General features: G+C 56.5%; 5 protein-coding genes across 5 annotated transcripts; 1 reads left to right on the plus strand and 4 right to left on the minus strand.

The window, feature by feature from the left end:
• Positions 1-66: 66 nt before the first annotated feature.
• LTR77_002551 (uncharacterized protein) lies at positions 67-1,593 on the plus strand (the record flags this gene model as incomplete). The annotated part of the gene is made up of 1 exon (XM_064799810.1): positions 67-1,593. The coding sequence occupies one exon, from the start codon at positions 67-69 to the stop codon at positions 1,591-1,593; it is 1,527 nt and encodes a 508-aa protein (XP_064662565.1).
• A 786-nt stretch (positions 1,594-2,379) lies between these two features.
• Positions 2,380-3,696, minus strand: LTR77_002552 (uncharacterized protein; the record flags this gene model as incomplete). Its single annotated transcript, XM_064799811.1, has 1 exon — positions 2,380-3,696. The coding sequence occupies one exon, from the start codon at positions 3,694-3,696 to the stop codon at positions 2,380-2,382; it is 1,317 nt and encodes a 438-aa protein (XP_064662566.1).
• Positions 3,697-4,249: 553 nt separating this feature from the next.
• LTR77_002553 (uncharacterized protein) lies at positions 4,250-6,357 on the minus strand (the record flags this gene model as incomplete). The annotated part of the gene is made up of 3 exons (XM_064799812.1): positions 4,250-4,755; positions 4,808-5,682; positions 5,738-6,357. The coding sequence occupies 3 exons, from the start codon at positions 6,355-6,357 to the stop codon at positions 4,250-4,252; spliced, it is 2,001 nt and encodes a 666-aa protein (XP_064662567.1).
• A 2,495-nt stretch (positions 6,358-8,852) lies between these two features.
• LTR77_002554 (uncharacterized protein) lies at positions 8,853-9,627 on the minus strand (the record flags this gene model as incomplete). The annotated part of the gene is made up of 3 exons (XM_064799813.1): positions 8,853-9,002; positions 9,065-9,451; positions 9,502-9,627. 3 exons carry the CDS (start codon positions 9,625-9,627, stop codon positions 8,853-8,855), a joined length of 663 nt encoding a protein of 220 aa, XP_064662568.1.
• A 243-nt stretch (positions 9,628-9,870) lies between these two features.
• Positions 9,871-13,896, minus strand: LTR77_002555 (uncharacterized protein; the record flags this gene model as incomplete). The annotated part of the gene is made up of 1 exon (XM_064799814.1): positions 9,871-13,896. One exon carries the CDS (start codon positions 13,894-13,896, stop codon positions 9,871-9,873), a length of 4,026 nt encoding a protein of 1,341 aa, XP_064662569.1.
• Between the last annotated feature and the right edge of the window lie 1,416 nt (positions 13,897-15,312).

Raw genomic sequence — 15,312 nt, forward strand, 5'->3', positions numbered from 1 at the left:
CACGATCGACTGAGACAGTGAACGTCACCCGGCACTCCCGACATACGAGAAGATTGAGCACACACAATGGCGGATCCACCGCCCAGACCGCCACCACACGGTCAGCAACCTCGCCCACCCGGCGCAATGCCAGACGGAAATTACGACATCTTCATCATCCCCCCTCACTCGGCCGGGTCAGGCTTCCTCTACCTACCCTCTCTGGCCGTCCAACGGAACAGCTTCCTCGCTGGAGTCGCGGCGACGCTATTGTCGGTAGGCCTGTATACGCTCGTCATGCCGGCGGTGAAGCAATGGATGAACACATTGATGGCCAGCGGAGGGGTCGGCGTGCTGTTGTTGGTGATAGGTGTAGGCGTGGCAGGATGGGCGTGGGGTAGAACCCAGACGGAGACACAGGGAGGGTCGGGTAACGCTGGGGGCAGCGCCGGAGGAGGAACTCATCAGCAGCACTCATACGAGCCACCGCCTAAAGCGAATGGGTGGGCACCTCCACCTCAGCCAGAACCACAGCCGCAACCAGAACCTGAGCCACAACCGCCGCCTCCACCTCCACCACCTCCAAAGCCAGAACCGAAACCGAAGCCTGCGACCGCCAGCGGATGGGAAAAGGCGCGCGAAGAGACTCGTAAGCGGGAGGAAGCTCGCAAGAAGGAAGAAGAGACCAAACGGAAAGCCGAAGAGTTCCGCAAGATGCGCGAAGAAGCCGAGCGAGCAGCAAAGGCTAAAGCTGAAAAGGAGAAATGGGAGCAAGCGCGGGCTCGAGAGAAGGAACAACGAGAACGCGAAGCACGCGAACGCATCGCTCGAGAACGAATGGCCAGAGAGAAGGAAGCGAGAGAGAAAGACACCCGCGAGCGCGAGGCAAGAGAAAAGGCCGCCTCCGCCGCCCCGTCCAAACCACGCTCCACTCCAGTCAAACCCTCCGCTTCCGCCTCCGCCTACCGCAAACCTACCGCCCACTCCGTCGAGAACGAAGAATACTCCTTCCGCCCCTACGACTCCGCGCCCTCCCAAACCCGGAACCGTCGTCCCGCGCACCAGTCATCCGCCTCTTCCGTCTCAGGGGTGAGCGAGTCCTCCTTCGCGCCCTCTGCCACCACCGCACGCACCACACCCCCACCCTCCCACCGCTCGGGTCCGTACAGCACGAAGGACCCCGACAAAATCATGCTCAAAGCCGTCTACCTCTTCTCGGACTCCCACCCGCTCAAACCCTCCGCCTCGCTCCTCGCCTCCACGGGCGCGGTAACCGACGGCTTGATCCTGCACATCCGCACCGACGGCCTCTTCATCGACGATGACGTGCGCGGCGTCCCGCAGCGCGAATGGGACGTCAAAGCCTGGACGCTCAAACTCGTCGAAGACGGCATGACGAAGGGCGGGGATGGCAGGGGTCTGCATGTGGTCCGGGCGAGCACGAGGGATATGGAAAATAAGAAGTATGTTTTCGTGCTCGAGGAGACGGAGGCGTGGAAGGTGGCGGTGGGGTTGGCGCGGTTGCGGAAGGGGAGTCAGGTTAGGGCGCTTGGGATGAGTGGGATGAAGGAGGGGGAGGTTAGGGGGTTGCTGGGGGGGTTGGGGTGGGTGTAGGATGTGATGGGAGAGAGGGAGGTGGGAGGCAATGATGTTGTGTCGAGGAATGTGAGGTGTGGAATGTGGAGAGGATAGCAGCCAGCACGTGGCAGAGTTTGGAGAGGAGGAAACGCATAGCAAGATACCCCGGAAGACGATCATGGAGAATGCGAGTTGGGGCATAGCGAAGGGCGTTCTCACGGCATGTTTCGAGCGTTCACGTTGGAGTTTGGTATAGCAGAACCATATTGAAAGGGCAACGAGTTGTACATCTCATGTCCAGAGCTCCTCGAAAGTATTTGACGTTGCAACGTACTCTAGCAGTTCAATTCGTTAACAGCACCAGTCCCTTTGGTTTGGTCAACGTAGTCGTCGAGGGCCGATACACCTCAAGTCGTCTTTGCCATAGATGCCAGTGTAAGGGAGGTCGTAACGCTGGGTACTTTTACACATCCGGCATGCCATGAGCCACGATAGACGAGCTCAAGTCCAAGTCGACAGAGGCCCACGGGCAAAAGGAAGGGCAAAACCCATTCGAACCCATCCCCCAGTCCAACGTAAGGTAACGTTAGCAAAACGATATCCCCTCCATCAATCCACAGCTCAATCCCTTCCATACAGCCAGCCAATGTGTATCCCTTCCCATTGGCCCAGTCAACCGGCCGCTAGCGGATGTTCGACGAGAGGACAAGACGGGCGAGGTTTGGCATGATTTGTCTTGAACGATGCGAGGTTCGCAGCGTTGGACAGGCTTTGGTGGCAGCACGTGGATCTCCGTGGTCATGTAGTGATTGGTAGACATGCTCATGTCTTTGCAGCAGTAGGCCTTTGATCAGACTCGCTTTCCAGCTGCATCTTCTCCAGCAGATGGCTATTGTCGCCATCCATCTCTGCGAATCCGTATGGTTTATCGTTGGCCTTCTCCGCAGCCGCAGCATTGCAAGAAAGTTCAACAGGTGTCTCACCCGGCAACTCCACCGCCTTCCCACCCTCATCCCCAGGTAATTCCGTTGCTCGCGAAATCACCCCGTTACTACTCCCAATCTCCACCGCCCCTTCCTCCACCCCAAGCTCATGCAGCGCTTCCCTCGGCTGCCCGTCGTCGTCCAACTTCGTCACCACGATGACAAACTTCCTCTCATCCCTCTTCCGCTCCCCCTCATCTTTACTATAAAAAGCCGTCGGTTTCCTCCAAGCAGTACTCTTGCCTTGATTCTTCATCGCGCTCTCGCTCAACTCCAGGTGCACGAAAAGGTTCTGTTGAATGAAGTACTCTTCGTTCCAGAGCTTGAGCTTGTCGCCGAGACTGCCGGAAGCGAGGCCATCCTTTACGCGCCGTTCCTGCAGTTGCCGGCTCATTGTGCGCCCGACGAAGATGGAAGTCGCCCACGCCCCGGCCAAAGCGAGGCCGGTGGCGGCGCCCCAGACTTTGAGGGTGTCGCCTGTAGTGCTCTTAGTGGCGGAGACGATGTCGGTGGTGAAGGTCTCCCATTTCCCCGGGTGCACGCGGAGGTCGAAGAGGGCTGGGTGGTAGGGGAAGCCGGATTTGAGGTCGGCTCCTCTGGTCTTGACCCGTATGGCATGTGTACCTTGCGAGTTGGTGCTGCGGGTGGAGAGGGATCTGCTGTCGAAGCTGCTTCGCTTACGCGATGGGGAGGTAGCTGGGTTGCGGGTGGTGGTCACTTTTAACGTGTCTGTGTCTGCTTCCGGGCCGGAGGAATAAGAGGGAGGACCTTGTAGAGTACTGCTGCGCGGCCGCTGGGAGCTGAGATCGTTCGGCGTAGCAGGTGTACCTATGCTAGGCGAGGCTGTGGTTGGCGTAGCTTTCTCTGACTCCATAGGACTCGCCATCTGGATCTGTGAAGTGTGTCGTGCGTCCCCGACCTGTGCCTGTTGGCTGTAGATTGGTGGACTCTCCGTGCCCGCTGAGACATCTGCTGGAGTTTCAAATTTGATCTCGGTGCCTGTACGAGCAAGGCCTGGACCTGAGCCCTCTGAGAAAACGTCTTTGGCTTCGTCGCTGTCGCCAATGGAGAGTTGACCTTGCTTTGCTTCGTTGCGCTTTTTCTTGTCGTCTGAGACCTTTTGGGAGAGGGCAACGATACTGGTGACGAGCACCATTTTCGGATTCCAGAGAGCCTTATGCGATCGTGATGAGGGATGTCTTCAGACGGCGATACCAGGACCAGTCGGCCTTATATAAGTTACGCCTGGGTGTCCACTGAAGTCGTCAGAAAGTAGCAGCCGCGAGCAAGATTCGCATTATGAGGTGTCCTTCTGTAGCGGACTTTCGGTATCAGCATCGGAGGAACAGCGAGCGCCGTTGGCCAAGGAATAGGGGTGAGAAGTCACGGCGTCCATATACAAGCTTCGAGAGAGGCGCAGATGCAGAGTGCCAGGTTGGAGAGCTGAGTATGCGGATCGAGCGATTGCGACCGACTTGCGGTTCGCTCCTCGCACTCGTTTCGTCTCAGCTCAGCCTCACCAATTGTCCAGCTACAAAATTGTGAGGTGGTAGTCAAATCTGCAGCTCTTGATGAACGAGTGGGTGTGAGTCGTGTAAAATCTAGTATTGAAGCGACTGTGTGCTACTACGTATCACAGCCTCCGCCTCAACACTCTGCCATGGCCCTGCGTGGCCCAAGAATTTCTTCGCCGTCGACTCATGCTTCATTTACAGAGGCACTCCGCAACCGAAAGATGTTGCTTTGGTGCCGTTAGGTCCGAACACCTCAATCAAACCCTCAACCGCAGCCCAGGTACCAATACCACAGCATGCCAGACCAGCGAGGATGTAGATGACGAGGGGGCCGCTGATCTTCCAGGTCTTCTTGAACGCGCGCGTCCATCGCTTCATGCCGGTGTCGTGTCTGGTGGTCACGCGGTTCGCTGGGTTGAAACCCTCGCCGGGCAAGATGGCGGCCGCCTGGAGGGTCTTGCCAAGGTACAGCATGCCCGGGAAAGAGTAGGTGAAGTTGATCATGAAGAGGGCGCCGATCAGACTGACGATGCCGTTGATGTTTGGAACCGCTGCTGCGATGATAAAGGCAAAGATCCAGTAGATGGGGCCGAGGATGTACCACATGATGCGGCCCTTCTTGGTGGTGATCGGAGGGAAGTTGAAAACTTGCTGGAAGACCTCAAGGTAGACAGTCTTCATGCCAATGTTGAAGTACATGACTATCGAGTATTAGCAGCTGAATGAGCGCCTCCGGGTTCGAAGAATACTTACAAACTGCTATGAAGCCAGTCAACATGGTGAAGACGTTGCCGACCGATTGTAAGCTGAACGGCTGGATGGCGTTGACAATGGTACTTGGTGAGTATTGTCCGTAGTTAGAGTACACGAAAATACCGAACAGGAGGTAAACAATGCAGATGAAGGCCTGGGCGCAGAACAACGCCTTCCAGAAGTCCATTGGGTTGCGCATCTCCGCCAGGAACGCCACGAACAGAAGGGCTCCAGCGTATGCGTAGACCATGGTGTTGACGGCGTTAAATTGAGAGGCGAAGTTCACCGCCTGCTGTTGGTAGTCGGCTGGAGGTCGGCCGGCAAAGGTCACAATGGGGTGGATTCCCTTAATCAGTGTCGAGTTGGTGACGACCGTGTAGTCTGGCGGGGCGGTGGCGGAAGCAACCATAATGATCAAGAAGTTGGCAATGTTCATGAAGACGGCGGTGTAGGACAACCACCCGATCTTCTGCAAACTGCGGATGATACCGGAGAGCATGCCGATGCCCATGACAATAAGCATGACCGCAACATAGCAGATGCTGTTGTGCGAAAGTTGAGAGATGTTGTTCGATTTGCTGAGAACCAGGACCGCAACAGTGAGGAACTGCTGGAGAGACTGTGCGACGTTAATAAAGTGGCGAGCCTTGGCACCAAAGAGACCTGCAGGCAAGGTTAGCAAGGCGAAGGGTCTGTAATAGAGCTCGGTGGATATCATACGGAAGAATGGATCTCCGAAGCTTTGCATCGGGTAGCGGGATGAGTCGAGGTCCATGTACACTTTCCAGATAGCCCAACCGCTGAAGGTGGCCGCAGCACCGAAGATGACATAGAGGGCAACGCCGGCTCCATAACCGACAGATGCAAAGACGAAGCTATACGGGTAATGGTCAGTGCAGAACTCAACTCGTCCGTCGGGCTTTCACTTACGGAGCACCAGACCATCCAAGGATGTCAGTGGTGATGAGGAAGAACATCTGACCTGCAAGCAGAAGGGCAGAAGGGTTAGCGAGTGTCTCAGATATCGTAGGGTCTTGCCCATGGATTTGATACATACCCCAGCTTGCGGTGCGCATGGCGCGGGCAGCAGTTCGCCACTCGGCGTCGGACACCTTCAACGGGTCGTGCTCTGGGGTCGCGACCGAGATGGAGCCCGACTTCTCTGGGAAAGGCTTGCCATCTGCGCTGGCTTCGACGGCGCTCCTCAGCATGTCGGCACGCTTTTGCTTCTCGGCCTTGTGCTGCGCCCTCCCATCCGCAGACATCTGGGATTTCATCAAGCTGAGAAATGGATATTTGCCATTCTCGGCCTGCAAGGTCTTGGTCTCCTCCGCCTCCATCTCACGTTCGATCTTGGCCCAGTACATGTATTCCTCGACGGTCACAGTGGGGTCAACTCGAGCTGCGTAACCCCAGACGCGCTCCATCACAGCGGGCTTCTCGTCTGAGACCGAGACCGCAGAGGCTCTGCGCATCTCAGTGTCCTTGACAACCTCCATTTCATCGTTCTGCATTGACCCGAACTGGGCGGCGCCACCGAATTGTTCCATGATTGGGTGGTGTGGTCTGAAGACCGTGTGAATGAAAAAGGTAGAATTGGGGGGAGGAGGGTGAGGAAGAGGGCGTACAGGACACGGCAGGGAGGGGTTGATATAAGAGCCCGATCGTCCACCTTCGTCCCGCCTTGGAAAGAAGATAAGAGAGTCGCGGTAAGCTACCTACCTTGCGCTTTGACGCCGGTTCATATCAGTAAGATTCCTGGGGACCCTCGGCTTAACCTAGGGCGTCGTTCATCACTGCCTGCAGGGGAGTCGTAGCTGCCATTCACATCGCGGAGCAGCACGTGGATGGCCACAGAGGCCGCGGGCTCGAGTGCTCGCGTGGTTACATCGGGGATGGTGGCATTGGGGTTGCACCGAGAAGATAAGACGACCGGTTCAACCGGGCAGGCCTAGGTTGGAAGAGGAAGGTCGGGTACTGCAGTGAAGATGGTATCGTCTTGGCCGATGCTTGGTATAAGAAATAGCTTTGCTCGATTGGCGCGCGATGCAGATTAGGGAATCCTCTCGTATTATGGCAGCGGCACGGCCGGGCTGGAATAGTCGACACTCCAGAGACTCCACACATGCGTCCCACATAGTGTAGATAGGTGTATGATAGACGGGCTGCTGCCATGTGTTGATATCTATCGTTGAAAATTTGAGATGACAAGTCGACTTTGAAGAAGCAACCGCCGCGAAAGCCACGGCCGCTTAGCACGCTTGCGCTCGTGAGCACGCAAGGTACGCCACCAGCCTCCCTCCAAAAGCTGCCTGTGATCCGGCTTGGCACTGTCCTATTGGGGTGGCAGGACTCCCGAGCGCGAACGCAAACTCATCTCCACTTCGGCCGCGCCCTTTCGTGAACCGTGGGGAGAACAGGGACTTGTTGGTTTGACTTTGACCCTCCACTTCATCCAGACGGTGCCAGACCGCACTTGGACCCCCACGCTATCTGGACTGTGTCCGCCACGTGAGCCCCGAGAGCGCCCTTTCGAGCCCAATCGAGAACATGCAGGAGGGTTCTTTGATGATGCAGAGGTGCATTTTTCGATGCGCCTTCGATGGCTTCTGGCGCGGAGGCGTGCAGATCGGACGGCGGTACAGGCCCGTATCTGCATTGTGCCTACAGGTAAGCAAGGATGTCGACAGCCGGCCGTCTGCTTCCTCCGTCGTTCATGCAGATGGCGAAGAGCCGACAGTGAGGGCCGCCCACTTGGCCACAGCGAGCCGCGGGGATTCAAAGGATCTTCTCGAAGACCGTGACAGCCCCATCGACGAGGGTGGTGTGACCTTCGGGTGTGCAGTTCGGTCTATGAGAAGACTTCCAGATATGTGCGGTGGGGCGCTTTCACTATCACCAGCTTCGTCCTCACCCGCAAACGCAGAGCATCGGCTGATAAACCTTCCGCGACGCGGGGAGCTGCTTACCATCCGTACCCACTACGAGACGCAGTAGGGACAAGGTAGAAAGTGCGTTGATCAAAACGCGTTTGTTATGCAGAATTTTCTTAGTTGAATTTGGTTGGAGAGCAGGCGTTGATCAAGAGTGAGAAGCCTTGGGGACGGTAGGCAGGTGCCACCCTGATAACCACTGGGGGCCTCTGTTTGAGTAAAGAATGGGTCATCAACGAGCCGGAACCCGCAAAGCCCACTGCGTTTGACAGAATCACTGGCTCCGTTCGGGTCCTGGTGACTGCCCTCGAGTTGAATGGAAGACCACGGACGGAGAGTCAATGCGTCCTGCAGGGGCCCATTGCAGTGAACCGTAAGGCAGAGTAAAGCAGCCTTTGCCTACATCTCCAGAGACCGGTTAGAGCTGACACGTTCAGGGCTAGGGTGGTCAAGCGGGAGTGTGCATGCCGTTCCATGGGAACGGGGGCGCATAGCGCCGTCCACGGAGCGTGGCGGTGCACTGGCACGGCGCCGCAACGCTGTCTGTGTCTGCTTTCCTGGCTGGTTAGACTCGTCAGTGGTACATGGCTGCAGACAAACCGCGAATGTTCCAGTAGCAGGCCGGAGAAGCAACACCTAGCCGTCCAGCATGCGGCGGACAGCGGCATGTCGTCTTGCTGTCTCGGGACATTGGTTATTTGCCTTCTCTGTCTTTGATGGACTGTGGTGTTTCATGCAGTGAGGCAACGGCAGGAAACGTGTGCATATGGCGTACTGCATATGCGATGTCCATGAAATGAGGTGAGGTCGTTTGTGAGTAGCAATCTTTTCAAATTCTGATATAACTTCACACCACCACCAACGCAATCTTCTCAACCACTGCACCTGCACCTGCGCCTCTCCCTCTCAAGACTTCAAAATCTTCGATACTGCTACTCGAGTTGCTCAACACTGCACCTGCACCTCTCCCTCCTAGGACTGCACCCTGTTCGATACACCCACGCACAGTGTCATCATGGCTTCTACCATCGAAGATGGCGACGACAACCTCTCAGGACTACGCTCCGACAAGTCTATTCAGCGTCTTGAGCAGATCTTCGACGTTGTACTGGTCAACTCGGGACAGCTCTTTCGGCAGGCGGCGCAAGAGATGGCGTGCGGCTCTTTGATGTGTTTTCTTGTTGAGCCCAAAGGCAGTCGCCGGTCGCTGATGTCGTGAAGGTTGCGGGAGTTGATGAGTTGTGTGGTTGGTGTCTGCTGCGCTGTTGTAGGATTGGTTAGTAGAGGTACTTTACACGTGCGTGCAAGCAATCGAAGTGCATACCTGGTTTGCATCTGCCGAAGCGTATGTTCGATCTACGACGACGGTGTTTTGTGGTCGAGGGGCGGTGGTGATCTTGCGGCCGTGGAGTCTGGGCTGTGATCTGAGCTGTGCTGGCGAGCTGGCTTTCTTGACGATCGGCGTTGTCTCTGGTGAGTGCGGCATGCATTTGCGCGGGTGTTGTGCCTTCGTGTTTCGGTGATGAGGCTGGTTTGTGATCTTCGTTTGTGGTGCTGCATGCGCCTCCGCTCGCTCTGTCTTGCTGCTCGGTGTTGCTGTGACGCTGATGTTGTTTTGTGATCTTCGCCTCCGCTGCCAGCCCCTTCTCTGATGATTCGCGTTTGCCGCTCTTCGTAGATGTCGTAGATCGTAGATGTCGTAAAATTCGTTCTGGAGCAGGAGTCAGCATGGTGAGGCCGGATGGACAGCGCAGGACATACGTGAAATGAAACCCAAACACATTCATCCAAGCCTTCCTTCTCCATCCCTCCCGAGGGTTTCTTGCGCACTCCCACAAACGCAAACGCCCCACCAATCTCCCACACCATCCCTTGTAGGTTCTTCATGCGCACTGTGAAGGGTCAGTCTTTGCCAGTCTTCAAGAGAGAACAGGGGTGCACTCGCCTCCTACCAAACGCACCGCCGCCGGGCCCTGCACCACACCCATCCTCCAACCATTGTCCCCTGCCCTCCCAACCACCCTTGATGAATCTTGAGCTGTAGGAAAATACCTGTAGCGTTTGGTCAGTCATCGAACAACGCGCGAAAGGAAGGGCAGACACTCAATTGGGTGCGAAACACATCTCCCATCAAGCATCCTTCATCGTCGCGTCTTGAGGGTTCAGCCTCCTGCGCTTCCCTTCCTGCGCTGCCTCCTCCTTGTACACGCCAAACTGGCCTTGCGAGGCGTGCAGAGCAGATGTCGAAGCACGAGGGTAGCTGTAGTCCTTCGCAGTGCCGGCCGGACGGATGGCCTTCTTGATGTCCATGGTCTTCTCGTCTGGCTTCCTACCGGCATAAATCTCCTGGAATGCTTCCTGTGAGATGACGTCGCCATGCTCACGGAAGTCCGTTATGACTTTGGCGAAGTCGCGTCCTTTGCTGTTGCCTTTGAACATGTCCTCGTTGTCGAGGTTTGCCTGCAGCCATGGTAGCCAGCTTCCGAAGCTGAAATGCGCAAACTTGACGCGCGAGAAGTTGACGCATAACTGCCTCGAGCCCATAGTGAAGCCGAGGTCTAGTGGACGGCCAGGGGTGTTGCGGACCCAAGAGGAGATGATGATGTCTCCTTCGTTGCCTTGTACATCGAAGCTTGAGCAGACCTGAACTCTGCCTGGGTCCTCGTCGTCTCGGCCCCATGTCAATAGACCGGCTTCACCAAGCAGCTTCCGGATCAACTTGACCTGTTCTCCGTACGGCGAAACGACCTTGACGTTCTTTGGCAGTATACGACAGCCACCAATGCTACGCCCAGGCTTAGCCGGCGGGGCTGGCAATTTGCTGAGCCAACGGACGTGTCTCACGATTGCCTCCGCTTCCGCATGGTTGCAGATCGAGCCCTTCTCTCCCTCTTTGACATGGTGGCTGTTGCGACCGATGACCGGGATAGCTGCTCGGAGACGGCCGTTCCAGAGCTTTCCCAAAGGCTCCATCGCATTCTCCAGCGTCACTTCGAGCGGGGTCTTGACACTCAAGTGAGGTGCGGCGACAAGCGTATTCTCGTAGCAGACCTTGCTAACCATAGGGGCAAAGGCAGATCTCATGCGATAGTGCATTGTCAGCTGCATCACCTCTCCAGTCGTCTCTGGCCGCATGAGGTAGTTGAAAAGGGGTGCGACCGTCTCCTTGTAGGCTTCGTTGACACCTTTGGACATCTCTGGCGCTGTCTGCTGCTTGTGGTCGCCGGTAGCGATAACTAGCTTGACGGACTTCTTGTTCGCAGCACATTCAGTGATGGCGTCGCCATAAGTTGCGAGCCCACACTCATCCAGCACCGCAATATCCGGCTCGTAATACTCCATAGGAGTCTCATGCGCGGCCGAGTTGTTGGTGCAGAGGAGAAGGTCGACGGTGTCCATATAACGCTCGTCCCAGATCGCTTCCATCTCTTTGAGCTCTTCGCGAAGCTTCTTCCTCTCACCCAGGTTCTTCTCCTTCCAGACTGCCCGTTTCTTCTCCGTGTATGCAAGAGCCTCGCTGTACACCTTGTCCGAGTAGCCTGCTCCGCGCATGTCGACGATGTTCTTGATGTGCCTGGCTCGTGCATTGTTGAAGTAAAACTCCTGTAGGTCCTTGTCGTGACTCAACTTGCCCGTAGCTCTGTCGAGTACTTCATACAATGCCGTAAGGTCGTCGCCGTTATCATTAGTGGTCTGCTGCTCAGTCTCCACGAATGCATTCTTGCGAGGTGGGCGAGTTGGGCCTTTGTGCACATGGTTACCCTTGAAGCGACACATCTCGATGTTGATGCCCAACTGCTTTGACACCTCGTTCACCTTGCGGGTCAGAGTATCGACGGCGCTGTTTGAGGGTGCCATGGCGATGATACGGCGGCGCTTGAGTCCGTTGGTCCTTCCTGCTACGATCTGGGCTATCATAGTCGCAGCGATACTTGATGTCTTGCCGGTGCCTGGCGGCCCATGGATAGTAGCACATCCTGATTGCGATGCCACTACCATCTCCGCTGCCTTCGTCTGGTCCGAGCTGAAGCCAAATTGCCTTCCGATCTGGCGGTAGGCCTTCAGAGCAGCGGGATTGGCGGCGATTTCAGCAGCCATGGACCCAGTCCGCTTCGGGTCGATGGACCTGGGCGCTCCAAGTAAGACATGGGGCAAGTCGACACCGTCGGTACGGCCGCCGTTGTTGTTGAGCTCGACAACTGCTGCCAGTTGACGATCGACTGCGGTTCCGTCGCTGAGAAGCTCTAGACTACACTTGTAGCTGGCGGTCTTGATGTCCGTCCTGTTGCTGAAGCCGATAACGTTGAGATCCGCGTTGTACCCAAACAGATCATCCGTAACCTTGCCCGTAATCTCGACGCCGCTTTTCCCCAGATCATCATCAGTGAAAATCACCTTGACCTGAGTGTCGATGGCTGGGCGCTTGATGAACTTGTCGCCGAACAAGCCGCCTTCTACTCTGTCCATGTGCAAGGTGACATAGTATGCACCCGGACGGCGGTCCGCGAGGCTCGTGACGTTGGCGTCGATGGCACCAATGTTCTTGTCGAGCTGCTCTTGTAGTGCGGCGCTCTGGTACTCGCGGGTCCGCTCAATAGCAAGGCGCAACGCAAAGGTCCTGTCAACAACCATTGGGTAGTGCCCAACCGTCGGGAAGGTCTTCCAGTGCTCCGCTTCGACACCTGAGACCTCCCCCTTCTCATTGACCGTTACTCGCCACTTGTCGACGATGTCTCGCGGCGGGACCGTTTGACCAATCCTGAAGTTGGGGCTCGAGATTGTCGTGCCTTGCATCGCAGCCTGGCGGACGTAGTGAGGCCAGTTGCCGGTCGTAGCGCAGTCAATCATGGCGCCCATGAAGTATTTTGCGAACTTGTCGGCGACCTGCAACTCTGCTTCCCTCCGGTACCAGCGGCGCATGAAGTGGAAGTTGTTGTACTTCAACAAGCCCCAGATCATCCATTCGGCCGGCGTGAGCGCGTGATGGTCGAATTCCTTGTTGGTTTCCCGGACAACTTGCTCTGCGCGCCGACGAAGATCAACAATCTCTTCCTCGGTGATACCAGTCATGACAGGCCTCATGAACGTCGCTCCATATGGAGCCGCCGCCTGCGAGGCCGCGACTGATACTTCCGTCTGCCAGATAGCGTTGTCATCGTCTTGCTCAGCTCTGGCACCGGGATGCTGAAGGTCCTTCATCTCCTTTGGATCCCGAATGACCTTGCAGACGATGGATGCATCCCGCTGTCCAGTAGTGTTACCGACACGGCGCATGAGGTTGTTGGCTGTGATGTAGACCTTGACCTTGTCCGCAGTCTTCTGCTGCATTCCCTTCGCGCGGTCGATAGTCAGCTTGACGTGGGGCACCTGACTGTGGCAGAAGTAGTTGACTTTCAGGCAGTTCTGCTTCGTGGAGTCCTTGTTGCCTCCGGTGACGGATTCGTCGCTGAAAGCACCCAAGGCAGCGATCTGGTTGCCTTTGCTGTCGAGAACACTCATGACATTCGTCATCTCCTTCACGATGTTAGCGCCCTCCTTGGTGTTTGTCTCCTCGAAGGTCGGCTGGGATTGACCGCGGTAGACGCCGTGGACTGCATCCGTGTGTGGTGGGTAGAGCTGACTGTTGTTGAGAAACTCCTTTGCTTGACCGGGAAGCTTGCTAGCCTTGTAGACTTGCTGGCCTTTTCGCAAAGGCTTGAGCTGCTCGCGGTTGACCTCGTCAGCAACTTTGCCCTCTGCTTCCTCTTTGGAATCCTCTTTGGCGCGTTCGCGGTCTTGCGGTCTGGGTGGGTCCATCTCCTCATCGCTGCTGTAGAGATTGTCGGTGTTGGGAATTCCCATCCCGTCGTTGCCGACGTCATCCACCTTGGGCTTGTCGCTTGTAGTTTGCACGCTCTCAAAGCCCCTGGTGATCTCTTCGACCGTGGCGGGAGGCTTTGTGCTGTCGTTCGTCCCTAGCATGGCAGTGTCGTTGGGCTCCGTAGAAGAAGCTCCAGCTGGAGCGGCTGGTGGTGTGGGCTCCCAGCCCGAACGCCAGCTTGCAGCAGCCATCGGAGATTGAGGTCCTAGTGCGAAACCAGTAGCCGGCTTCTTGCCCTTCTTGTCGCCTTTGCCACCCCTGCCGGAGGAGGAGGAATTGTCGCCGTGCGAAGCCATTGAGGGGGTTGAAGAGGAAACCGCTGGACGCAGTGACCTCGAAGGGGGGAAGGGGGGAAAAGAGGAAGCCGCTGGACGCAGCAACCTCGAAGAGGAGGGGGGGAGAAAGGAGAAGCTGCTGGACGCAGCAACTCCGAAGGAGGAGGGGGGGGGGGGGGGAACCGCCGGGGGCCCACAGAACGACGGCGGAAAGGCGCCCAACCCGGGGCGGGGGGTGCAAACGAAGGGTGGGGCGCAAGCAGCACGGGTATCGTAAAGTAACGATGGTGGTGGAGAGAAGGAGGAGTTCTGAAGCGCGAAAAGCTGGATGTGGCCAGCAGCGCGCGTGCGGCGCGCTAACGATTGCCAAGGAAACAACCGCGTCAGGAAGTTGTGGGACGAACCTCATTCCTTTGTTCTCGAGCGACTCACTGAGACTTGAAGCTAGACTCTCAGATACCAGTCTCCACCTACCTTAGACAAGAGCAGTCTTCCCGGAAACCGACGATGCGCATGGAGCTCTCAACCGATGCTCTTGGACGAGTTTCAACACCTCTCCCGGATTTGACACCACACCTATCGCAAAAGCTTCTGCATCCCCGCCAGCAAGCAAGGCAGCGTTGAAGTCGCCACATGATCCGGATCTGGCCGACATCCACCGACCTCATCTTACCAGACAGAAGCAGTGAAAGGTGGAAACACACAGCGTATCGCATTCTTTCGAACAGTGTCCACCAGGGGGCCATGGTGCCGCTGCTCAACCTGGAGAGAACTCTGGTGGATCAAGTCTTGTGCGCGGGTTTGGCCGCTGATGTACACATGCCCGGTCTCTTCATACGATTGCAGTATCCAGAGATAGCATCAAGTGTCCGTAGCGTCGCTGCTACTGCATGTCTCTTCCAATCTCCTCCGTCTTCTTCAATCCTACCAGACCTTCTCCTTCACGTTGATCCGTCTCTTCCACCGGCCAGCACTACTACGGGAACAGCCATGAAATAGAATGGCGAAAGGACCAGACCAGCTGTCCAAAGTTGAGAGCGTATGGCTGGGCTCGTAAATCGTCGATACAGTTACGCGCACAGTGTAAGCTGTTGAGACACCAGATCATCAGAGCGTTGGCTCCTCGTCGTCAGTGGGCTCCTGGATCTCTCGAGATTCTGTCTGCATCTATTCTCCAGGATGCGCTGGCGTGTGGCTCGATTAAAGTGATTGCAGGAGGTATGTGAGAGGTGAAGTGAAGTGCTCGAGGTACTTTCATCTTGGCGGGATGAGACGAACGCACGTGACAAATAGAGGCCCACCCTCTCCCCGCCGCCGCCTCCTTCTAAGAAGAAGCAACACACGAAAGAGACAACATGACCTTGCATGATTACGCACTTTACGTTCCATATCCTTGTACGAGGAGATATCAGATCTGCGATGCCGAGACCACCAAAT

The sequence above is a fragment of the Saxophila tyrrhenica genome (genome assembly GCF_035928015.1).
Source record: "Saxophila tyrrhenica strain CCFEE 5935 chromosome Unknown scaffold_3, whole genome shotgun sequence".
NCBI lineage: Eukaryota > Fungi > Ascomycota > Dothideomycetes > Mycosphaerellales > Extremaceae > Saxophila > Saxophila tyrrhenica.